General features: G+C 38.5%; 1 protein-coding gene across 1 annotated transcript in view; it reads left to right on the forward strand.

The window, feature by feature from the left end:
* The window catches only part of Sohlh2 (spermatogenesis and oogenesis specific basic helix-loop-helix 2), a 135,473-nt gene that overhangs the window by 95,076 nt on the left and 15,156 nt on the right, over positions 1-25,241 (forward strand). The window contains 2 exon segments of the mRNA XM_074043547.1: positions 1,403-1,502; positions 3,332-3,442. Coding sequence (XP_073899648.1) covers positions 1,403-1,502; positions 3,332-3,442 — 211 coding nt within the window.

Genomic DNA, 25,241 nt, shown 5'->3' on the forward strand with positions numbered 1-25,241 from the left:
AGAATTAGTGTCAGTGCTTCAATTAGACCTTACATTTCTGATCTCTTTACCTGTTGTGTTATGTGTATTGCTAACATCTAAACGCTAATTAAATTAGCTTTGCTTGTAAAAAAGATAGCAGGCTCCAAGTTCTGAAATGAAATACAGGAATTAATGTCGGTCAGTGACTGTATTTGGTTGTTGTAGGCCTGGGATCCTACCTGAGGAATCTTTTGGAACTAAGATGATATCAGATGGACAGATGTTGGTCACGGGGTGCAAAGTTTTAGCCATCTGAGATGAATAAGGTCTGCAGATCTGATGAGCAGCTTGGTGACTATTATTAATCATACTGTACCGAACACTTGAAATTTACTAAGATGATGCATCGTGAGTATTTTTATCACATGCACAAAAAAGGGAATAAAATAAGTAACTATGTGAGTGATCACCTCCTCAGAGGTAACTAACCTAATTGAGGTAATTATTTAACAATGTATATGTATACCAACTCCAGTTGTCATCCTAGATATATATAATTTTGAATTCTCAATTGTACTTCAATAGGCTGAAAACATCTTTACAGTTAAAATTAAGATATTTTTCTTAAAATATTCCTGAAAATATTTTCATGGATTATTTTGTATAAGGTCATATTTCAGATGAGTCAAGATTCAATACATGCCTGTTATAATCCCATAATCCATGCCACCTATAATCCCAGCACTAGGAAGGCCAAGTCAGGAGGATCCAGTGTTCAAGACTAGCTGGGCTACATAGTGAGAGACCCTGTCTTAAAAAACAACAGAGAAGATTCAATACACCTGCCTTTTTAAGATGTTATTTTTAAATATCAAGGTTAGGAAGTCTGCTTTGTAACCTCCCCTTTCTCCCTCAGCTCCCAGCCCTTGCAGTTTCAGAGTAGTCACTGGCTAAGCATGGCGGCCAAGGTCTCTTTTACAAAATGTACTTATCTGGTTCTCAGTGGAAATAGAGCAGCTGCTTTTCCTCTGTCCATCACCCTTCTATTGGTCAACTGTGTCGTCTGCTTCCAGTTGTCTCATCTTTGCTCCAAGGATGAGCAGCTGCAAAAAAATTTTCAGAGGTCATATTTTGACAATGCAGCTGCTTGTTGAAGACTCACACATATTTTCTGCCTTTTGACATTTACCTATAAATAGGAACGTGATAAAATAAACTCAGCCGAATGTGTTTTAAGTATACCTATTGCTTAGTACTAGAATCTGGTAAAAAAGAGTATATCCTGGGGTAAACAACACATAGTAATTTTGCTTTCTAACCTGAGTGGTTTTATGCTTCACAGACTGAAATCTATAAGTTGATTTCTATTTTTAAAATACTGCTTTGTAAAATCATTATTAGTGGTTTTAGAATTAAAATGGGCCTCTTTCACAACTTTCAGTTAAGAATGAGAGTGCTGCGAGGCCGGAAGAACCTGGATTGCCTCTGCAGAGCTCCTGCAGTGAACACCTGGGATATTTTCCTACTGATCTATTTACTTGGTTAGTTTTTTTTTTTTTTTTTTTTGGACTTTTTCACATTACTAAAGAATTCTGGAGAACTCATTGCTTATAGTATGCTTCCTTAAGTTTTGAAGGTGATGCTAATGAGAGTGGTTCTTTTGTGGAAGAGGGAAGCAAACCTTTCTGCATGTTGGTGTCCTGAGAGGGCACCATGTGTGCCTGCTGCAAAAGTATTTAACTTGATTTGAGAAAATGCTTTATAAACAAATACTGTTGACCACAGGGGAGCAGATCCAGTTGAAAGGTGGTAAGTTCTCCGATGGGGAACTTTACTAGTGTTAGAGTCTGGGTTATTACTAATCAATGTTAAGTAGTAATACTGATATTCAAACTGTTTAAAAACAGTAGAATTTTTTCTTGAAACAAAAATTTGGTTTCCCAATAGTTAAGCAGAAAAGAGCAGCAGACTTACCCATTTTCCTCTTACCACCTGTCTTTCTCCCTCTGGTCTTTTGCAACTCATGAATTCACCACCTCAGTAATTGACAGCTCCCTTACAAAATGATGTAGAGATTCTTTTACACACCTCATGTCGTTTTTAGTATAACCTTTTAAGTAGATGAGGCAAATCTCAATGTGTCTGTCTGTGTCTCAATGTCTGTCTCTCTTCCTCAGCAATATTAGAACCTGCTTTAGACAGTTGAACTGGAGCCAAACCCTTCTCGTGCTAACATTGATGCCTATAAAAGTTCAGTTTTTCTAAATTTCACCCTTCACTTTAAGCTGATTAACATGGGACTTTAAACAAAGCCTGGGATTGCACAAAATGGGCATAGGTGCTGAGGCCATGGGTGCTATGGATGGTGGCAATTTTAAGTCAGTCACTTCTGGAATTTGTAGAATGCAGCCATCTACTATTTTGAATAGGAAAAGACCTGGCAACCAGTGAAGTGTGGTTAAACCAAAGATGAGCTCGTAAGTAATCAGAGACAGCATCAGCTTTGTGGATCTTATTTAGCATTTTAACCTCAAGAGCTTTACTGGATCTGGGAACTGAGCTTGGGAAGGGTGATGGAATGTCTCATGATTTTCTTGTATTACTTGCAAACATTTTTCAGTTTCTACTCATTTTGATTTTTTTTTTCTTTCTTCAAAATCCTAACACTATAAGTAAAGATAAATCTTCAAATCAAGTTATGTCTCTTTAGATAAAGGAAATAGGATTTGTTTGAAAGTTTCTTAAGTTAATATTTTTAAATCAATGAAAAACTCTGAAGAAGTTCTAGAAAAATAATAAAGCCAGAAAGTGTCCATCAAATGACAAATTTTAAAACAGTTAATCTACCTAACCTACCGAACGTCATAGCTCAGTTAGGCTATCTTAAACATGGTCAGAAAACTTACGTTAGCTTACAGTTGGAGAGAACCATCTAACCCAAGACCTCTTTTATAACAAGTTATGAAACCCTTGAAAACTGCTAACAGTGGAAAGCAGCATGGAGGTACAGATGCACCTTCACACCATTGAAAGTCAAAAAACTTTAAGTCAAATCATTGTCACTTGGGAATCATCTGGAATAGTCACAACCAATGAGATCAGAATGCTTCAGTCCTGATTATGTCTTACATTTTATCAGTGTTTTTTAGAATTTTGATCAATCACTGAATTTATGATTTTAATACATTCTTTTCAAATTTTGAAAAAAAGTCTCTCGGTACCAATACAAAGTGGTTTGATATTTATTGCCCCTCTGTATGAAGCAAAAGACTTACAGAAGCATCATTTGATTTGTGAATTGGTGCTCATTGTTGAACATTGTCTAACAATTTTCCTCCTTTAATATGTGTATGATATTCTCTTGTTTCAGCTCTGAATCTCTGAGAAATGACACTGGACTTGAATTAAAGGCCCCAGTGTCAGATTTTGATAAAGGCAAAAAGATTTCTCTTCTTCATTCAAGTAAAGAAAAGTTGAGAAGGTGAATATTGATGCAGCCTTTTTAATAATAATAATTTTAAAGCATTATTCCCTTGTGGGAAGAAATTGCATTCATGAATTTTATAATTTTTGGTAATATTGCTAAAAGTCTAAATCAAACTAGCAAATCTGGCAACTAAATAGATGTCTCTCATTCCATCATTTAGTCATTCAACAAGTATCTGAGTATTATATGCTGTGGTATGACTGGAGAGCTGAGATAAAAAAATAACTGTCTTCAAAGGAAGTCAGTTTAGTGTTCAGAGAGACTTCTAAATAATCTATTAAATAAAAAATTGTGTTTCAGTAAATGTCGTGATAGAAAATAACAGAGCATACTAGGAACGTTATCTGAGGAAATGAGGGAGCAGAGAAGGCTTCCTTAATAAGATGATAGTTGCTGGGCTGCAGTGTCTCCTATCTGTAATCCTAGCTACCTGGGAGACTTTGATCAGGAGGATCACAGTTCGAGGCCAGCCAGGCAAATAGTTCGTGAGACCTTTCTCCTTTGGGTCTTTACCAGAGCAAAATGGACTAGAGGTGTGGCTCAAGTGGTAGAGCACCTGTTTTGCAAGTGCAAAGCCCTAGTTCAACCCTCAGTCCTGTCCCCCCCACCCCCCGCCACACACACAAAAAAAGGTGATAGCTAAGTTGAGCTTTCAAAAAAAAGTCTCTGTTGGTTTAGTTTAGAAGTCAGGGAAGGATGTTTCACGCAGAGGGAATAGTAGGGACAGAGACTGCCATTACCGGAAAGTCCAGCCAATTTATAGAATTGCAAATACTTTCATATGGTAGCTCTCAGGACACACGAGGAGTAAAAGACAAGAGATGAAAGCTAGTAGGTAAGGGCTGAGAGTTCATGCCATGGAACTTGAATGGCAACCTGAACTCTTGTGGAGCCACTGAGGATTTTAGCAAAGGGTGATGGTTATGGTCTGTCCCCTTAGGATGACCACTCTAGCAGGATGCTAAGTAGAATCTGGCCTGGAGCCCAAAAGATATCTGTGATGAGAACGAAGGAAATTCTAAGCAAAGGTGTTAGAAATGGAATGCAGACAACCAAGGTCATAAAAGCAAAAGGGGGGCTACCAGGGAGGTGAAAGGGGGAGGGAGAAAGCGTGGAAGAGAGGATAAAAGAAAGAGAAAGAGGGCGTAAACAGGATCGAAGTACATTATATGGATATATGGGACGTGTCATGATGGAACCCCTTACTATGTGTAATTTAATATACGCCAGTTAAAAAGAAAAGTTACTTGCTTGGGGGGGAGGGGATGAGATGGAGTGGAACAAGCGAGCCAGTTCTAGCTACTTAAGCAGGTCGTACCAGTATAAGTGTGCTGAAGGAAGGGTCCTGTGCAGCTGCAAGTGGGTGGTGGGCTAAGGGTGCAGTAGGATGGCAGCCTGGAGGGTGAAGGCTGAACATTGGGCCCCTTAGTGTTTGACTACCTCAGGTCTCACTGGAGTAAGAGGTTGCTCCTTTGGTATAGGGGAGGTCAAGTTTTGGAACGGGTTGAGAGGGTTAAGACACAGTATGTATTCAAAGCAGTGGATGTAGGATGGCTTTACAATGACTGTGGAAAGCATGGAGGGAAGAGAACCAAGGGGCAGTCTCCATATTTAAGGTTCAGGCAGCAGAATTGGGAGAACAAGAGAGTTATGAGGGCGATAAGAAGGAAACTAAGAGGGAATAGCACCAAGGAGACCAGGGTAGAAGGTTTTCGAAAGAGTGAGCATTCAGGAGCATCACAAGACAGAGATCAAGGAGGGTAAGAACTGATAATGGACTATTTGTATTTAGCAAAACCTAAACATTTAGCAAAAATCACTCTGGCATGGTTAGGGAAGAAAGGTAGGAAGTGAAAGGTGGGAACATAGAAAAAAGAAGGAGAAATCGAAGGTCTGAAGCATATTTAAGAGGAGACAGGGTAAGGTGCGAAATTTTGATAAGTCGGCCATCTGTGAAGGTGTTTATTTATTGAGAGGTCTTAAAGAAACTCGTATTCTGACTGTCTGTACAACAATTTTATTCCAGCTCATGGTTTTACAGGTGAGCAATTTGAGCAGGTCTCAACTAGGCAGTTCTTCTGCCCACATGACATTAACTCAGGCCATCTGGTAGTTTTCAACATTGGGTGTTCCAGTCGTGACGGTCCAAGACATCACATGTCTGGAGCCTTTGTAGGGATGGTTGGAGGGCTGTTTTTAACCCTGTGACTATGCCTGTTAAGCAGTCTTAAGAGTTACTTGTAGCCTGTTGCCCTTCCTCCTTTTCCTCCTCCTAGTCAGCTGTTTTACATATGGTTTTGTCTTTGTTTTTAAGTGACTTAGCATTTCATGGTATTTGCTAATGTTAGACTATGATACTCTTGGCCAATAGTTTTGAATATTTGTACTTGGGAATGCTTTTCTTTATAACTACTCTAACACCCCTTATTTTCTATATTAGAACAGATTTATAAAATTTAGCTTACCAATTCCAATATTCTTGGTGAAGTTATAGCAGGAGTTCTAGGCCATATGCCCAACCCTAGCATTTCTACATGTCAGGTCCAACCACTCATCCCAATACTAAAAATAAAGAGATGGATAATGGTGAAGGGCAGAGAAAGGAGATTTAATTGACACAGCATGTATTTGCAGTAGAAAGAGGCAAAGTATACATTTCAGCCCATCTTTGGGGTCCAAACATGAGCTTTACATTTAAATAGAGAAAGAATTAGGGTGAGGTGAAAAGTATGCATAATTATTACACAGTCTCAGGCAAGGTGTGGCCTGGGTGATCACTGTCAAGGGGTTCTGGAAAAGCTGTTACCCTTGTTATTACTTGAAGGAAGCAGTCTGGTCAGGATAAGCAAGTCATTGTTGCCTGGTGGGTGGTCTGTCCTGTGGAGGGTCTGCTGTTTCTTTCCTTGGGGTAGTTGCTGTCTCTCATAGTAAAGATTTAATATCAATCAATCCATTTCTTCCTGGATTCCAGGATGGCTGCAAAGTGACTGCAGGAGAGAATGGCTTAGAGCAAAGGACCCAGATGCAAAACGGAAACAGAGATGCTTAGCTTTTATCCTGCTTTCAGTTAATTTGTGAGCTCAAGTTAATTTGTGTTTCTCAGGAAAAGAAAATTCTAAGTACCTGTTACAAATCTCCTTCATGATGTATTTAATAACACATAAAAGTGTTTTTATCATGAAGGTGTACTTGTGCAAGTGATACTATCATTTTTGTGTGTGCCTGTGATTCTGACATGATGGGGTTTAATAATTTTCAGATGTCTGCTTATTTGGAAAGAAGGGAAAGTGAGCTTTGCCACAGTCTCCCACAAATAAAGGTTTTTCAGAACCAGTTGAGCCTTGGAAATCCTAGGAAGGTAGAACAGGGAATTCTCAGAGGCTCCAAGCTATGTCTGACCAGAGACTTCTCCCTGTGAGTTCTTGTTTGCTTGAGACACATGTATGGTGGAAACCCGAGGACTTAGTTTGGACCAAGACCTTCAGCCCCTGATCCCTTTCAGCCTCTCAGAATCACTCTTAACTGGGAAGGATAAAATCAGATTATTTCTTTTCCTGATAGAATTGAATTGGGTTATAATCACATTGGCTTCCTCAGCAGATGACAAAGATAAGACATGCCCTTTGATCATCGTTACCTATTGTTACTTTCTTTTAGAAAGGGAAAAGAAAACAGTGTTGAGCAATATTGATATTTCCAGTCATCTCTCTATTTTAAAAAGATCTTTCTTAATTTCTTTTAGCAGTATTTTATAGTTTGTTAGGTTTATCCCTGAATGTTTTGTGAGTGTCTTATAATTCTGAGAAGACATTTTTATAATTTCTATTACCCAAATTTCCACTGGTAGCATGTAGAATACATTTGTTCTGTGTTAGCCTAGTATCCTGTGACCTTGGCATATCTGTTTATCACTTCTAGTAATGTTTGGTAGATTTCTTGGCATGTTTTATATACACAGTTACTCATCTGTGAATGAAGACAGTTTACTTCTGCTTTGCCAGTCTTTGTGACTTTTATTTCTGTTTCTTGCCTGAATGCCTTGGTGAGGTCTATCAGGAATCTTTTTAAGTTTGAAGTGATACAAGGAGATATCCTTGCTTTGTTTCTGATCTTGGACGAAATATATTAGGTGTTGCTGTTAAATATGATGTGAGCTATATATTTCCCTGTATGTCTTTTATCAGTTTAAAAAAGATTCCTTTTAGTCCCACTTCAGATTTTTATCAAGAGTAGATATAAAATTTTGTCGGTGTTTTTTCTGTATCTCTTAAGAGGATTCCAGGGTGTTAAGTATAATGGCTTACACTGTCAACTACTTGAGAAGCAGAGATCAGGAAGATTGCAATTAGAGGCGGTAAGTCCAAGTAGAAGTTAGGGAGGCTACATCTCAACAAATAGTGTGGGTGGCATGATAGTACATGCCTGTAATACCAACTATGGGGGAGGCTATAAATAGGAGGATCTCAGTCTAAGGTTGGCCACAGGCAAAAAGTGTGAGACCTTACCTGAAAAATAACCTAAAAGCAGAAAGGACTGGGGCATGTCTCAAATGGTAGAGTGCCTGACTAGTAAGTGTAAGATCCTGAGTTCGACTCTCAGTTCTACCAAAAAAATGGTGCTTCCATAGTTTTCTATTAATTTGGTGATTAAATTGAATGTTAAAATGCTAAACTCGACTTTTCTTGATGATTTCTCTTTATGTATTGCTGAATTAGATTTGATAATTTTTTGTCAACAAGTTTTGCATCTATATGCATGAACAGCATTGGTCTATAGTTTTCCAAACTCTTTTTTGAGACAGGATCTCGTTATGAAACCCAACCCAGTCTCAAGTTCTTGGTCATCCTGCCTCAGCCTGATGAGTGCTGGGATCAGGGTGAGTGCCATCATGCCCTCCTGGGCTGTAATTCTTTTCACAGTAAGCCCGACTCGTTGGTGGATTTATTACATGCATTGTTTGTTTGGTGGTTCTGGAATTTGAACTCAGGCTTCATGTTTGCTAGGAAGGCACTCTACCACTTGAGCCACTTCTAGTCCTATACCTGTTTTTATCAAGTGTAGTAAAAATAAATACATCAACTTATACATACGTACATACACCCAAAAGAAATTTCATCAATTGTGGTAATCAGTGAATCAATCGATCATCAATTGGTGATTACCAGTTGTGTTTACATCATTATGCGAACTGCTAAGTGTTTCCCTGCCCTTAATTTTGTGAAAATCTGCCTCCCCAAAAAGCAAATGGTACCGCAAAGCAAGGGAAAAGTTAATGTGGGTAATTTAAGTGATCAAGTAAAAATTTGAGATTGGTTGAGAGGCGACGTTGCCTTTAGCAAAAGTTGGGCAGAGTTATAAGAAGTGTGAATCCAGCATCTGTGGTACATCCCTGAGCTCTGTGCACCCTGAGCTCGTGGGGCGTTTTCTCTGCAATTTCCTTCGAGCCACAGACCCGTGGGTGCCACGGCTCCACGCGATGTCTTTGTCTGATTTCTGCATCAGGCAAAGTTCAACTTCATAAAATAACATGGGAAGTCTTCCTGTCTCTTATTTTCTGAGAGTTTATGTAGCAATATGTTTGGTAGAATTCGACAGTGAAGACATCTAGTCCTGTGGAAAGGTTTTAGTTACAAATGTAGTCTCTTTAATTGTAGGAATAGATTTTCTATTTTTTTCCTGTTCCTGTTTGGGTTAACTTGTGTCTTTCATGAAATGTGTTCATTTAATTTAAGTTTGTGAAATTTACTGAGCAAGTTTATGTTGACAATATGCTTTTCTTATCACTTAAATATCCGTGGGTCTGTGGTGGCAACCTTTTTATTCCTGGTGTTGATCATTTCAGTTTTCTGTCTTTCTTCAGTGACCATTTTAGCAAAGGTTTATTCAGTTTATTTTTTTCCCAAGCACTTGATTTTGAGTGATTGATTATCTCTAATGTGTGCCCATTTTCTGTTTTGATGATTTCTGTTCTTTGTCATTTTCCTCTTTTAATACTTATCTCTTTCCATCTGTCTTAGGTAGAAATGTACATAATTGATTTTTTTTTCATTTTTCTTTTATTATTCATATGTGCATACAAGGCTTGGTTCATTTCTTCCCCCTGCCCCCACCCCCTCCCTTACCAGCCACTCCACCCCCTCCCTCTCCCCCCCAATACCCAGCAGAAACTATTTTGCCCTTATTTCTAATTTTGTTGTAGAGAGAGTATAAGCAATAACAGGAAAGAACAAGGCTTTTTGCTGGTTGAGATTAGGATAGCTGTACAGGGCATTGACTCACATTGATTTCCTGTGCGTGGGTGTTACCTTCTAGGTTAATTCTTTTTGATCTAACCTTTTCTCTAGTTCCTGGTCCCCTTTTCCTATTGGCCTCAGTTGCTTTAAGGTATCTGCTTTAGTTTCTCTGCATTAAGGGAAACAAATGCTAGCTAGTTTTTTAGGTGTCTTACCTATCCTCATCCCTCCCTTATGTGCTCTCGCTTTTATCATGTGCTCATAGTCCAATCCCATTGTTGTGTTTGCCCTTGATCTAATGTCCACATATGAGGGAGAACATACGATTTTTGGTCTTTTGGGCCAGGCTAACCTCACTCAGAATGATGTTCTCCAATTCCATCCATTTACCAGCGAATGATAACATTTCGTTCTTCTTCATGGCTGCATAAAATTCCATTGTGTATAGATACCACATTTTCTTAATCCATTCATCAGTGCTAGGGCATCTTGGCTGTTTCCATAACTTGGCTATTGTGAATAGTGCCACAATAAACATGGATGTGCAGGTGCCTCTGGAGTAACAGTCTTTTGGGTATATCCCCAAGAGTGGTATTGCTGGATCAAATGGTAGATCGATGTCCAGCTTTTTAAGTAGCCTCCAAATTTTTTTCCAGAGTGGTTGTACTAGTTTACATTCCCACCAACAGTGTAAGAGGGTTCCTTTTTCCCCGCATCCTCGCCAACACCTGTTGTTGGTGGTGTTGCTGATGGCTATTCTAACAGGGGTGAGGTGGAATCTTAGCGTGGTTTTAATTTGCATTTCCATTATTGCTAGAGATGGTGAGGATTTTTTCATGTGTTTTCTGGCCATTTGAATTTCTTCTTTTGAGAAAGTTCTGTTTAGTTCACTTGCCCATTTCTTTATTGGTTCATTAGTTTTGGGAGAGTTGTTTTTTAAGTTCCCTGTATATTCTGGTTTTCAGTCCTTTGTCTGATGTATAGTTGGCAAATATTTTCTCCCACTCTGTGGGTGATCTCTTCAGTTTAGAGACCATTTCTTTTGATGAACAGAAGCTTTTTAGTTTTATGAGGTCCCATTTATCTATGCTATCTCTTAGTTGCTGTGCTGCTGGGGTTTCATTGAGAAAGTTCTTACCTATACCTACCAATTCATGAGTATTTCCTACTCTTTCCTGTATCAACATTAGAGTTTGGGGTCTGATATTAAGATCCTTGATCCATTTTGAGTTAATCTTGGTATAGGGTGATATACATGGATCTAGTTTCAGTTTTTTGCAGACTGCTAACCAGTTTTCCCAGCAGTTTTTGTTGAAGAGGCTGCTATTTCTCCATCGTATATTTTTAGCTCCTTTGTCAAAGATAAGTTGCTTATAGTTGTGTGGCTTGTTTATTTTTTCAAAGAACCAACTTTTTGTTTCATTAATTCTTTGTATGGTTTTTTTGGTTTCTATTTTGTTGATTTCAGCTCTTATTTTTATTATTTCTCTCCTTCTATTTGTTTTGGGATTTGCTTGTTCTTGTTTTTCTAGGAGTTTGAGATGTATCATTAGGTCATTGATTTGGGATCTTTCAATCTTTTTAATATATGCACTCATGGCTATAAACTTTCCTCTCAAGACTGCCTTAGCTGTGTCCCATAGGTTCCGGTAGGTTGTGTTTTCATTTTCATTGACTTCCAGGAACTTTTTAATTTCCTCTTTTATTGCATCGATGATCCATTCTTCATTAAGTAATGAGTTATTTAGTTTCCAGCTGTTTGCATGCTTTTTGTCTTTACTTTTGTTGTTGAGTTCTACTTTTACTGCATTGTGGCCAGATAGTATGCACGGTATTATTTCTATTTTCTTATATTTGCTGAGGCTTGCTTTGTGCCCTAGGATATGATCTATTTTGGAGAAAGTTCCATGGGCTGCTGAGAAGAATGTATATTGTGTAGAGGTTGGATGAAATGTTCTGTAGACATCTACTAGGTCCATTTGATCTGTTGCATATTTTAGACCTTGGATTTCTTTATTGAGTTTTTGTTTGGATGACCTATCTATTGATGATAATGGGGTGTTAAAGTCTCCTACAACCACTGTGTTGGCGTTTATATATGCTTTTAGGTCTTTCAGGGTATGTTTGATGAAATTGGGTGCGTTGACATTGGGTGCGTACAGATTGATGATTATTATTTCCTTTTGGTCTATTTCCCCTTTTATTAGTATGGAATGTCCTTCTTTATCTCGTTTGATCAATGTAGGTTTGAAGTCTACTTTGTCAGAGATAAGTATTGCTACTCCTGCCCGTTTTCGGGGGCCATTGGCTTGGTAAATCTTCTTACAGCCTTTCATCCTAAGCCTATGCTTATTTCTGTCGGTGAGATGAGTCTCCTGTAAGCAACAAATTGTTGGATCTTCTTTTTTAATCCATTTTGTCAAACGGTGTCTTTTGATGGGTGAATTAAGTCCATTAACATTAAGCGTTAGTACTGATAGGTATGTGGTGATTCCTGCCATTTAGTTGTCTTAGTTGTTTGAAGGTTTGATTGTGTGTACCTAACTTGATGTTACTCTCTACTGTCTTGCTTTTTCTTATCCTGTGGTTTGGTGCTGCCTGCCTTTTCATGGTTAAGTTGGGTGTCACTTTCTGTGTGCAGGATCCCTTGCAGAATCTTTTGTAATGGTGGCTTTGTGGTCACATATTGTTTTAGTTTCTGCTTATCATGGAAGACTTTTATTGCTCCATCTATTTTGAATGATAGCTTTGCTGGGTAGAGTATCCTGGGGTTGAAGTTATTTTCATTCAGTGCCCGGAAGATCTCACCCCACACTCTTCTTGCTTTTAACGTGTCTGTTGAGAAGTCTGCTGTGATTTTGATGGGTTTACCTTTGTATGTTACTTGTTTTTTCTCTCTTACAGCCTTCAATATTCTTTCCTTAGTTTCTGAACTTGTTGTTTTAATGATGATATGTCGTGGAGTAGTTCTATTTTGATCTGGTCTGTTTGGTGTCCTGGAGGCCTCTTGCATTTGTATGGGATATCTTTCTCTAGATTTGGGAAATTTTCCGCTATTATTTTGTTGAATATATTACGCATTCCCTTTGCTTGCACCTCTTCTCCTTCTTCGATGCCCATGATTCTCAAGTTTGGTCTTTTGATGGAGTCAGTGAGTTCTTGCATTTTCTTTTCACAGGTCTTGAGTTGTTTAATTAATAGTTCTTTGGTTTTTTCCTTTAATTACCATTTCATCTTCAAGTTCTGAGATTCTGTCTTCTGTTTGTTCTATTCTGCTGGATTGGCCTTCCGTTTTGTTTTGCAGTTCTGTTTCATTCTTTTTTCTGAGGTTTTCCATATCCTGGCAGTTTTCTTCTTTAATGTTGTCTATTTTTGTCCTGAGTTCATTTATCCGTTTATTCATGGTGTTCTCTTTTTCACTTTGGTGTTTATACAGTGCTTCTATGGTTTCCTTTATTTCTTCTTTTGCTTTTTCAAATTCTCTATTTTTATTGTCTTGGAATTTCTTGAGTGTCTCCTGTACATTTTGGTTGACCCTGTCCAGTATCATCTCTATAAAATTTTCATTGAGTACTTGTATGTCTTCTTTTAAATTATTCTTGTGGGCTTCATTGGGTCCTTTGGCATAGTTTATCTTCATTTTGTTGGAGTCTGGATCTGAGTTTCTGTTCTCTTCATTCCCCTCTGGTTCCTGTACTAATTTTTTGCTGTGGGGAAACTGGTTTCCCTGTTTTTTCTGTCTTCCTGTCATTGTTGTTGGTGTTGTTACTGTCCCTGTACTTTGTGCAATTAAGTATTTTCTAGCTTGTAATAATAACAGTGGTAATATTTAGAATGGAAGGGTGAGCTGAGATGGAAAGCAAGAAGTTAAAGAAGGGGGGAGAACAAATATACAGACAAGAGGGAGAAAGCAGAACAAGGTATCAGACAAGAGAGTTTCAAAGGTATAAACAGGGAGTGTTAGTGTACTAATGAACAGTAAGCTGAACAGACATTAGACGGAGGATTGAAAATCAAAGATAAAAAAAATAAAAAATAAGTAAATGAAAGAAATATCTATATATAAAATTGAATTAAAATAAAATGGAAAATAGAAAATTAAAAAAAAAAAAACCAAAAAACTTCCAAGTTTATATGCAATGCAGTTTCAGTCTTAATAATTTGGGTGTCCATCTCAATCTCCAATCCTGGAGTTGGTGCCTCAGATGTTGTTCTGTAGTTGTCTCATCAAAGGGGATACATAAAGTAGAACAAAACTACACACTCACACACACACACACACACACACACAAAGAAAAAAGCCCCACCAAGTGTCCCCAGTTCAAATGCAATACAGTTTCAGTAAGTTTTTCGGCTTGCAGGTGTAATTCGGTTGTTCTCTCATCAAAGGTAGGGAGAAAAAGAAAAAAAAGCGTCTGGAGACAGTTCTGAGAGTGGTATCTGCAACTGTGGCTTGCCTGCCTGCTGCTCTCAGCCTGTAGCTGGCGGCGTTATTTATGCAGATCTCTGGGGTGAGCTTAGCACTCACCTGGTCCCACAGGCTTTGTTTGCTCAGAGTTCTCCTGTGCGGGGGAGGGGGGCCTCTGCTACAGGCTTTTCCCTTTCCAAGCACTGGGAAAGGCGACACTGCCCCGCGTTGTCAGGCCTGCGTGTTTATTTACAGTTCACGTGGGAAGTGGGTCTTCCCTCCTCTCACAAGCGTCCCCGCTCCCGGTTGCTGGGCGCGCCCCGCTCCCGCCAGAGCCTCTCCGGCCCGCCCGGCTCGTTTATTTACAGTCCCGGGAAGGATTCCCTTCCCCCAATCTTCAGCGTTCAGGGCGCCCCACCCTCTTTCCAGCGTGTCTTAACTGTTCTTATTGCTTATTACTCAGTTTCTCTTTTTTTCCCGGGTGGAGGTCAGTCTGTCCAGGGGGCTATGCTGCTCTGGCCCAGGCTTGTCTGTGGGGGTACTGCGGTACCGCGAAGCTCACCTGGTCCGCGTCTTCCCAAGCCATATGGGCGCCGGCCACTGGCGGCCCCGGGGGCCTCCTCGGTTCTCCGTTTAACGTGAAGTGGAGATTCTCTGCACCGGCTGGAGATGTGGAGGGGTCAAAGTTATGCCTTTTCTCAGTGATTATGCCTGCAAAGTGTGTCTCCAGCGTCTCTCCAAGATTTCACTATAGGAGGGTCGCTTTCTGCTTCCTACCTCTAGCCGCCATCTTGGAATCTCCTACATCATTGATTTTAACTATTTCTTCTTTTTTTTTTTTTTTTTGGCAGAACTAGGGATTGGACTAAGGGCCTCACACTTTCACTCTTGCTAGGCAGGTGCTCTTCCATTTAAGCTACACACCCCAGTCCTTTTAATTTAGTTTGTTTTCCAGATAGTGTCTGACACTTTTGCCCAGACTGGCCTCTGATGGTAATCCTCTTACTCAAGTAGTTGGGATTACAGTCACTTATCACTATGCCCAACTTGTTTTTGAGATAGGGTCTTGATAACTTTTTCCCAGGTTGGCTTCTAACCACAATCTTCCTATCTCCACCTTCTGAGTATCTAGGCTTCCATTTTCTTCTTTTTTAACATAAGCATTTAAAACTAAGTTTTTAAGAAGTATTTTAGTTGTAACTCATAAACTTTAATAAGTTCTCATTATCATTCAGTTCAAAATATTTTCTCCTCTCTCTTGTGAGTTTCTCTTTTACCAATGACTGCCTCACAGTGTGCACCTCGATTTCCATGTTTGGAGATGTTTCAGGTATAGAACTGTAATTTAGTCACATTGTCATCCCAGGACAGACTCTATAAGGTTTCTATCTTTTGATATTTTCTGAGACTTATTTTTGGCCCAGAGTATAGTCTTCCTTGATGAATAATTCATGTGCACTTGAAAATAATTATGTTTTTGGTATAGTGTTCAATAAATATTAATTAGATAGAATGAATTGAAAATGCTTTCATATATTATATACTTTTATTGATATTTTTGAAGGACTAAATTCTTTAGTGATGATGGCAAATTGGTCTGTTTTTCCCTTTATTCCTGACAGTTTTTGTTTTAGGTATGTGTTTTGAAACTCTGTTTTCCGTGCCTAGCTTTGTGAAGAATTGACTCATTTATCATTAGAAAATGCTAATGTATTTGTACCAGGACTATTTGTCTTAAAAGCTACTTTGGTATTAGTACAGCTTTCTTGTGATTTGTGTTTGCATAGTGCTCTTGTAGCTTGTATATGTCTTTATATACTTAGAAAGGCTGCATGTAAGTGACATATAGTTGAATCTTATTTTTATTTTTATTTATTTATTTTGTGGGTCTGGGAATTGAACCTGGGCATCAAGCATGCTAGACAAGTACTATACTACTGAGCTGTATCTCCAGCTTTTGTTTTTATTTTATTTTTAAAATTAATTTTATTTATTTATTTTTTACAGTACTGGAATTTGAACTCAGGGCCTCAAGATTGCCAGGCAGGCACTTGAGCCACTCCACCAGCACTTGTTTTTTTTTCAGTTTGTTTTCACTAGTCCAGTGTGTTTACTTTTCCCTTTTTCTCTCATTGAGTATTTCTTCTGGACTCATCAAAGATATTCTAGCATTTCTGTTTATTTGTCCCACAGGAAATTGTACCTGTAACTATTTTTTATTGGTTGCTCTAGGGATCATGATATACATATCCTCAACTGACCATAGTCCACACTAAATTGATAATATTTCCTTAACATGCAAGCAGTATGTTTCCAAATACCTTCTCCTATTTTTGTTAGTGTCATATATTTTACTTTTATGTATTTTATCAACCTCATGTTGTTATTAGTTTTTTTGACTCAAAAATTTATTGGCATAAACTAATTTTATACAGGGGTTTCATTTTAATATTTGCATACATGAATCTAACATACGTTGATGGAAATCACACTGTCTATATTAGTTTTATTTTAAACAGTAGGCTACTGTTCCACTTATCTATCACTGTGTAACAAATTACCCCACATTTGCTGGCTTGAAACAACGACGTCTTTGTCACAGATCATAGTTTCGTGGACTATCAGTCTGGGTAGGGCTTGGCTCCATGACTCTTCTCTGCATTGTGTTAGTTGTGGTCACTCATAGTGTGCAGCCAGCAAGTGGCCTGCAGGAGAGTCTAGCCCAGCTCTGTCCACATGAGGGGTCTCTGAGTGAGGAGGCCACAGGTTGTACCTTAGGACAGAGTGATGCTGTCTTTCCCCATGGGCACAGCATCTCTACAAGTTCTCCCCTGCAAGCTAGACAGGTGTCTTACAACACTGCTGTGAGACTGAACTCCTAAGCTAGGTCTTCTGAGGTGCTAGTCCCAGAACTGCCAGACTCACTTCTCCACATATCTTTGCTTAAGGCAGGCTGGGGTCAGCAGAGATTCAAGGGGAGATTGCTCTTTTTTGAGGAAATGATAATATTCAGTCACGTTAGTCTGTAACTATTATTTTTTAATGAAAATTTTAGATTCCTTTTAAAGTAAAGAGACACTATTCACCAGGTTATTTCTTTCTCCAGGTTTTGCTTCTGTATTTCCCACTTGGATCTTTTTTTTTTTTCTTTCTGAGGTAGTGAGTTTGAACTCTGGGCTTTGTACTTGCCAAGCAAGGGCTCTGCAGCTTGAGCCACACCTCCAGCTCCTTTTGCTTTTTTATTTTACTTTTTAGATAGGGTGTAACATTTTTGCCTGGGCTGGCCTAGATTGCAATCTTCCTACCAATGGCTTCCTGTAGGTTGGAACACAGGCATATACCACCACGCCCAGTTTATCTGTTGGGTTGAGGTCTTGCTAACTTTTTGCCCTGGCTGGTCTCAAACTTTGATCCTCCCAATCTATTCCTCTGGAGTAGCTGGGATTAAAGGTGTGAGCCACCATGCCTGGCGTGCCCCCACTTAATCTTGGCTATCATAATTCAGAAAGTACAGACACTGGAAATCTTAGCAACAGATATAAAGTCCTCTAGGTCTGACAAACAAATGGATGGTACTGGTTTTTTAAATGTTAACAAAGAAACCTATCCTTTAAGGTATGCTATTGTATTTATCATGTCTTATACTTTTTGCCTCTGTATAAATTCTGTTTCCATAAGATGTTATTTTCCAACAGCAAATAGTGACAGAGACAGTTTTAGATAAAAGACAACTCCAGGATTTTGACTCCAGCAGACCTACAGGGTAAGAAAACTAAGGAAATTCTTTAGGATGAAGGAAGGTAATACCAAATGGAAACTTGGATTTCCAGGAAGAACTGAATAATACCAGAAATGATAAATATACAAGTAAATACTTAAAAGCAAACATTTCCTTTCCATTTATCTAAAATGCTTAAGATGTATAAGTAAAATTTTTTGCATTGTGTTGTGGGGTTTGTTATGTCTGTAGATGTAACACATGTGACAACCATGGCATAAAGAATGAGTGGGATGCAGCATTAACTCTAAGTAGACCGTGAAAGGTTCAGATGTGCATTGTAATCCACAGAGCAACACTAATGAGACATGTAGAAGATATAACTATGAAGCAAGAAGAGAAATTAAAATTGGATTTTTAAGAATATTTGAACAGAAAGCAGGAAAGGAGGCAAAGAGAACAAAAATAGGACTATAAGAATATATGACAACATAGAATATAGGAAAAATTATTAAAATGATAAATCTTTATCCCACTATGTCCAACTTACAGTCAGATATTGTCAGGATAGATAAACAAACAAAAACCAAGATCCAAATATCAGCTGTCTCTAAGAGACAAGCTTTAAATATAAAGTAAATTAGTAGAAAAACATGCACTGAGAAACAGTAAGTATAAGACCAGATAGGCTATGTTCACATCACATAAAGCAGATTTGAAGACAAATAGCATCATTTGTGGTAAAGAGAGACATTTCATAATGATATAAGTGTCCAGCTTATCAGAATGATATATAATCACAAATATGATTGTAATCGAGCTTCACAGTATTTATATTAAAATGTACAGAATTAAAGGGAAAAACCAAAAATTCTGCTACAGTTGTTGGAGATATAACACCTTTCTCTTAGTAATTTATAAAACTAGACACCAAGAAATTAAAAAGTACAGAAGATATGAACTTTAGTGACCACCTTGATACAATGGATATTTATGGAATACCCAACAACTGTAGCCAAATGCACCTTCTTCTCATGGGCACATGGGACATTCACTGACACAGACTGTGCTGAGGCTAAGAAATCTCAATATGCTTAAAAAGTTAAATTTATGAAAAACATGTTCCATGATTATAGTGAAATTAAGTTAGAAATCATTAAGAGTACAATTTAAGAGAAACTAAAAATACTTAGAAATTAAAAAGACACTTCAAAGTGATCCATGAATAAAAGAAAAAATGGTATAAGAAAAATTGAAAATATTTCAAAGTGAATTATGAGAATAGGATATATCAAAAATTGTGTTATGCAGCTAAAGCAAAACTCAAGGGAAACTCGGTGGCTCTAAATGCTTACAATTAGAAAAGGCAAAAGGTCTAAAGTTTAGTGATAAAAGGTTCCATCTTAAGAGGCTATAAAAAAGCAAATTCAAAGTGGGGAGGCTAGATAGAGAATGAACACGATTTAACAATATCATGAGTGAAAGAAAGCCAATCATCACAAATTCCATAAATATTTAAATATAATATATTTGAAAAATAAATTTTATGCCAATAAACCCAACAACTTAGATAAAATGGGCAAATTCTTAAACAATTTACTAAAACTGATACCAAAGTAGAAAATCTGAATAGCTTTATAAAATAAATTGCACTTGCTATCAAATACCTTTTGAAAGAGAAGACTAATGCTTAGATGGCTTTACCAATGAATTCTATGAGGCATTTAAAAAAGTAATTCCAATATGAAACATTCTTTTGTTCAAACAAATTGTTAAAGTGGAGAACACTTCCTAACTCTTTTCATGATATAGAAAAAAGTTACAGAAAAAAATTACAGATTAGTATCCCTCATGAACCTAGACACAAGAATACTAACATAATTTTAGCAAGTTGAATAAGTATTGATAAAGGTCAAAATAAAGATCACATCAAATTTATCCTGAAAAGCAAGAGTTGTAATGTTTAAAAAAATTGACCAATATAATTAACCACATTTAGCAAAAATGACTATTAATAGATTCAGAAAAATTACCCAAGCTGGGAATGTAGCCCAGCAATAGAATGTTGTCTAGTTTGTGTTTGGCCCTGAATTTGAACCCAAGCACTATAAAAAAAACCCAAAAAACTTAACATTCAGTATCCTTTCTTGATAAAACAGAAAAACCCTTTCATCAGTAAATAGATGTGGAAGAGGACCTCCTCAGTCTGTTAAAGGACCTCTATGAAAAACCTATAGGCAACATTTTACATAATGTTGAAATTTTGACTGTGCCTTAAAGAGATTAAGAATACAAGAAGCATGCCTATTCTTACCATTTCTCTCTTCATTAAAGAAACAGTGCTAAGCCATTGCAATTAGGCAAGAAAAAGAAACATACAGATTAGAAAGGAAGACACAAAGCCCTTTTACTTATAGATGGCATGATTGCATATAAAGACAACTACAAAAAAATGTGCTGAATAGATACCTGACAATTTCTGTTGTTCAGGGTATATAAAGAACCCCTGAAGCTCAATTTTTAAAAAATCTGAATTCCAATTAAAATGTAGGTAAAATATTTGAACAGATACTTACCTAAGGGAAATACACAAGTACCTAAAAAAAAAAAAAAAAGAAAGAAAAGAAAGAAAAAGTTGCTCCATATGGTTAGCTGTGAGGTACATGCAAAGTAAAGCATAGTGAGTATCATGACAAATTGTACAGAAAGTCCAAAGTTAAAGTGACTGACAGTATTCAGTATTATCAAAAGATGTGAAACAAGAAGTTTCATACATTATGGTGGAAGCATGAAATGGTACCACTTTGGTAAAAGTTCTGCCAGTTTTTATAAACTTATAAAATGACACATCATTTCTATTCCTAGATAGTTTATCCAAAAGAAAAACATGCATGGACAAAATGATGTACAGAATGACCCAGCAGCTTTATTCAAAATGATCAACAACTGGCCAAATGTTCATCAATAAGGGATCAGATAAATAAGTTTTAGCACATTTATATTTCAGAGTTTTAATATAGACAGCCACATGGAAAAATCTCAAAAACATGCTTAGTGAGAGAAGCTTTATAAAAAACACATGGTATAAGATTTGATTTATAAGCTGTTTGAAAATAGGCAAAAGTAATATGGGATGGGAGAAATGTGGCTGCCTCTTGTGGGGATGGGAGACTGTAAATGGGTAAGAAATGTAGGGAACTTTGAAGGTTCTGATAATATTGATTAGGGTTTCTGTTGGAAATGTAGGCCCCAAAAGTGACCACATGGAGAGGAGTGAACTGGCCAAGAGATTCTTTTTTGCCTGATTGGTTAGGATCTTATGGTTCATGCTGATTGGAGGTTGGGGCAGAAGGAGGATTCAAGCTAGACTTGAGGCAGGACCATGACCCTGGGAAACAGAATCTTAAGTGTGCAGTAAGAACTGAAACCTATCGGTGCCATTATTGCCAACAGTTTCCAGGGTCACAGTCCTACCTCAAGTCTAGCTTGAATCCTCCTTCTGCCCCAATAAGGGTATGTGGACTCACCAAGGAATGTCTGGTGTTGGATGCAAGTAGGGCAATCAGGAGGATGAGTCCTGGCCAGTCACGTCCTCAGGGTGGTCGTGGGGTGAGTTGGAATGGGGGTCCCACCAGGATAAGTGGGGAGCCTCCATCCGAATCACGGCACCAAAATGTAAGGAAATATAGGCCCCAAAAGTGATCACATGGAGAGGAGTGATATGGCCAAGTGATTCTTTATTGCTGGGTGGGAGAGGGAGAGGGAGAGGGAGGGAGGCAGGGAGGGAGGGAGGGAGAGAGAGAGAGAGAACACTGAAACCTATCAGTGCCATTATTGTCAACATTCCTCCCTTTTTTGTTTGTTAAGGAAGGGGGGCGTTGTGTTCGCTCTGGCTTCTTCGAGCTGGCAAGGGGAGGCATAGGGAGGGTTAGTTGGCAAACAATGTTGGGGTGCTGAGCCTCATGATGGTGTACACCCAGGCTCCAAAAATGAAGATTTCCTCTTCCCTGAAGTTGATGAAGGTCTCTTGTAGCCATAGGTCATAAAGAGTCTTGAGCCAATCCTCCGACCTCTGCATGGTGGGTATCAGCCAACTCTCCTCGCATTTTGGAGAGGTTGGTATCCCTGGAGGTACAGCTGGTTAAATTTTTGATTAGCAATAGCAGACATGTAGTGTGATACAAGGGAGGAAGCTTAAGAATAGGAGAGCAAGAACACAGGCATTAGGATGGGCATTGGCCAGGAGAACCACTGTGAAATGTTGTTCCCTAGACAATTTCAAGAGTCCTCCAACTCCAGAGAGACAAATGGGTGGCCATACATTATCTAAGACCCAAATAGGAATATTAGGAGGACCATAAAAAGGTGTCTGTTCAGGGACTACATAACTGCCAGGAAAGCTGTAAGCTTGGGTTGGGAAATGGAAGATTGGGTTGATGCATTTATGTATGTGACCTGTGGGAGGCAGGGGCTTCAGGATTTAAATGTAACACTCTTGGGTAAAAGAGAGCTTTAGCTCATTATTTTGTATAAATTGACACTTTTAACCTTTTAAGTGTTTGTACCATATTCAGATAACACTGTTACAAGGTGGTCATTTGAGACACATAAGCAAATATGTAAATGAACTCTGATTTAGTAGTACTTAAAGCTTGACAAGATCAGCAGAAAACACAAATAATTTCTTTGACAAAATCTTTCTCTGTAATGGTTTTTTGTAGATGTTACTCAGAGGAGAACAATATTAAGATAACCTTGTTATTTCATAGACATAGAGGATTTGATTTTAGTTTGACATGACCCTAAAAATCTTTTAGGCAACTCTTAGACTACATTCAACTTTAACTTTATCACACACTGAAGCTTTTATTATACACTTTTCAAACTTACTCAGACCTTCATACAACATACTAAACCCTTTGATGGTTTGTCCTTATCCTTCCTATTTGAAACAATCTTTAGGACAAATCCTTCTTTACAAAATCCCTTCTCATCCATAAAACCATTCCTTTTTCCTTTAGCTTCTCAAAAAATACATTTATTACCTATCTATATCCTTTCCAGTTGTTTACTTTGTAACTTGTATTTTAAAATTAACTTTTATAAGAATTTTAAATTTATTATAGGGGCTGGAGCAACTAATTAGTAGCCCTTGTTGTTTTAAGGAATTTATGATAGGCATAAGGACTCATCGTCCCTCAGGCTTGAGGGGATATTGTTTTAAGTGTGGAAACTGTGAGGGATTTTTGAGTTTTATTTGAATAGGGAGGGCTGTCTTGGCTCACACTACACTCATCTCATCAGTCCACACTGTGGAATCTTCTTGTTCCTGAAGGAGGGGGCAGCAGAGATAGCTGCCTGGGGGGAGAAGAATTTGAGCTTTTAATTGAGATAGTAAATCCTGTCCCAGCAGGGACACTGGAGTTTTAGGTACTATGAGGAAAGAGTGACAGAAGAGGAGATCTCCCCAAGAGCAGGCCAGAGGCCAGGTAAACTAGCATTCTAGGGACTGACCAGATTTGCCCCGAACGATAACTTTTGTCATTGGACTGGGGACCAGAAGAAAAAGGTAAAACAGAGAAACAGGCTCCACTGTCTAGGAGGAAAATGGCCTTTTGTTTTTTCTGCCATTATGGCTCCTCAACATTGATGCCAAGAAGTAGAGTGTGGACAGGAAGTGGGGACCTATCAATCTATAGAAGGAGCCACCTCGCATTCCATCTGGAGGCAGGGGCACTTAGACCTCCAGTGGCTACCCTTGCAGAGGGCAAGGTCCCAGTTGGGGGCAGGGCTGTCTCCCAGGCTGTCCCCCCTTAAGCATTCTCTGCAGAAGTGCCCCTCCTGTCCACCATGGTATCAAGTTCAGGATTCAGGCCTCAGTTGGGTGGGGCCCTCTCTGAGAGCAGCATTGAGGCCATGGTGTCTCTTATCTTTTTCTCTCCTGTTAGTAAGGTCCCGGACATACACTCATAGTCATAAATACAGACATGGCTAGCTGTATTACTTGGTTCAATGACTTTTCCCATCAACCACAGTCCAAATTTTTTACAAATATCTGGGGCTGACTGTTAGAAATTTATCTTTGAGGAGAAACTCTCTCACCTGAGACTCTGAGTCCACTGTGGTATGCTTTCTGATAGCATCCTTAAGATGCTATAGAAAGGTAAGAGGATTTTTGTTTTGTTTTCTTTTTTAAGTTGTTGCTGTAAAGTAAAGTTGTTATTTTACATTGACACCTGATACTCTGGAGAGCAGGTCTCTGAACTATTCTGGGCCTCAGTTTCCTCACTTGAAGAATGAGGGATCTGGTCTAGGTTAAACTACATTTTTCCACTATGAGATGGCTGAAGTGACATTAATACCACTTATCTTCTTTACCATTTATTATTATTTATTTATTTATTTTTAGTAATACTGGGGAATTGAACCCAGGGCTTTGCACATGCTGGGCAGACATTCTCCCATTGAGCTACTTCCTCAGCCCCAAATATTATTATTTTTTACTTTGGCTGTACTGGGTTTGAACTCAGGACTTTATGCTTGTAAAGCAGCACTCTACTGCTTGAGCCACATAATCATTTCCAACCTGAGTGGCCTGGGCCAGAACCCATTGCTTTTCTAATGAGATAAGAGTCTGGTCTTGTAAAAGCATAATATCCTTTCATGTCAGTTGAATGGTTTGGATCACAGAGATAAAGGCTTGGATATATTTGGGCATCAGTACAGCTATTTAGATGTTTTTAAATTTCCCTTAGATCTGATAACTGGAAGGGGACATATGACTTGCCCTCTTTCTACCATTGCCTGTTGAAGAAGGAAGCACTCATTAAGAGGTTCTGAGTACTGGGGTGGCTTAGAAGATAGAAATTTGTATAGAGGACCTCAGTTTACTTTTTTACTCTTACAGAAAAGGTCTAATTGGAGTATGGTATTGTAATTTAAGGAGCCCTGTGAAGGCCACTTCTCTTGGTCACCCAAGGCATACTGAGGCCAGGCCTCAGTACAAAGCTGCCAACATCTACCAGCCAGAAGACTGGAAGATGCAGGTCCCATCTAGAAAGAACAAAACGTTAGGATCCTGTCTTTTAGCTAACAGCAGGCAGCCTCTTTAATAAAGGCTACCTTTTTAACAAAGAAATCATTTGTAAAGTTAGAGAAGGGCATTCAGAGGGCATTTCAGGCCAGTAACAGTGCCATATGGGACAACTAGTGTTAATATTTGGAGGGAAAAATTTATGCTGAGGCAAGGTATAGAAAATTCTAAATGAGAAGTTTAGAGACCACAAGTAATGTCTATTTTGTGATTTCTGGAACTATAACCTTGAGCTAACAATTGACTTACAAGGGTCTGATGCCCTGAGGTGTGAGGTGGGGCTAGGAGCAGGACTTGTGCAAGGCGCCACTCCCTCCACACACACCTGGGACAAATGACCC

The sequence above is a fragment of the Castor canadensis genome, chromosome 10 (assembly GCF_047511655.1).
Source record: "Castor canadensis chromosome 10, mCasCan1.hap1v2, whole genome shotgun sequence".
Taxonomy (NCBI): Eukaryota; Metazoa; Chordata; class Mammalia; order Rodentia; family Castoridae; genus Castor; species Castor canadensis.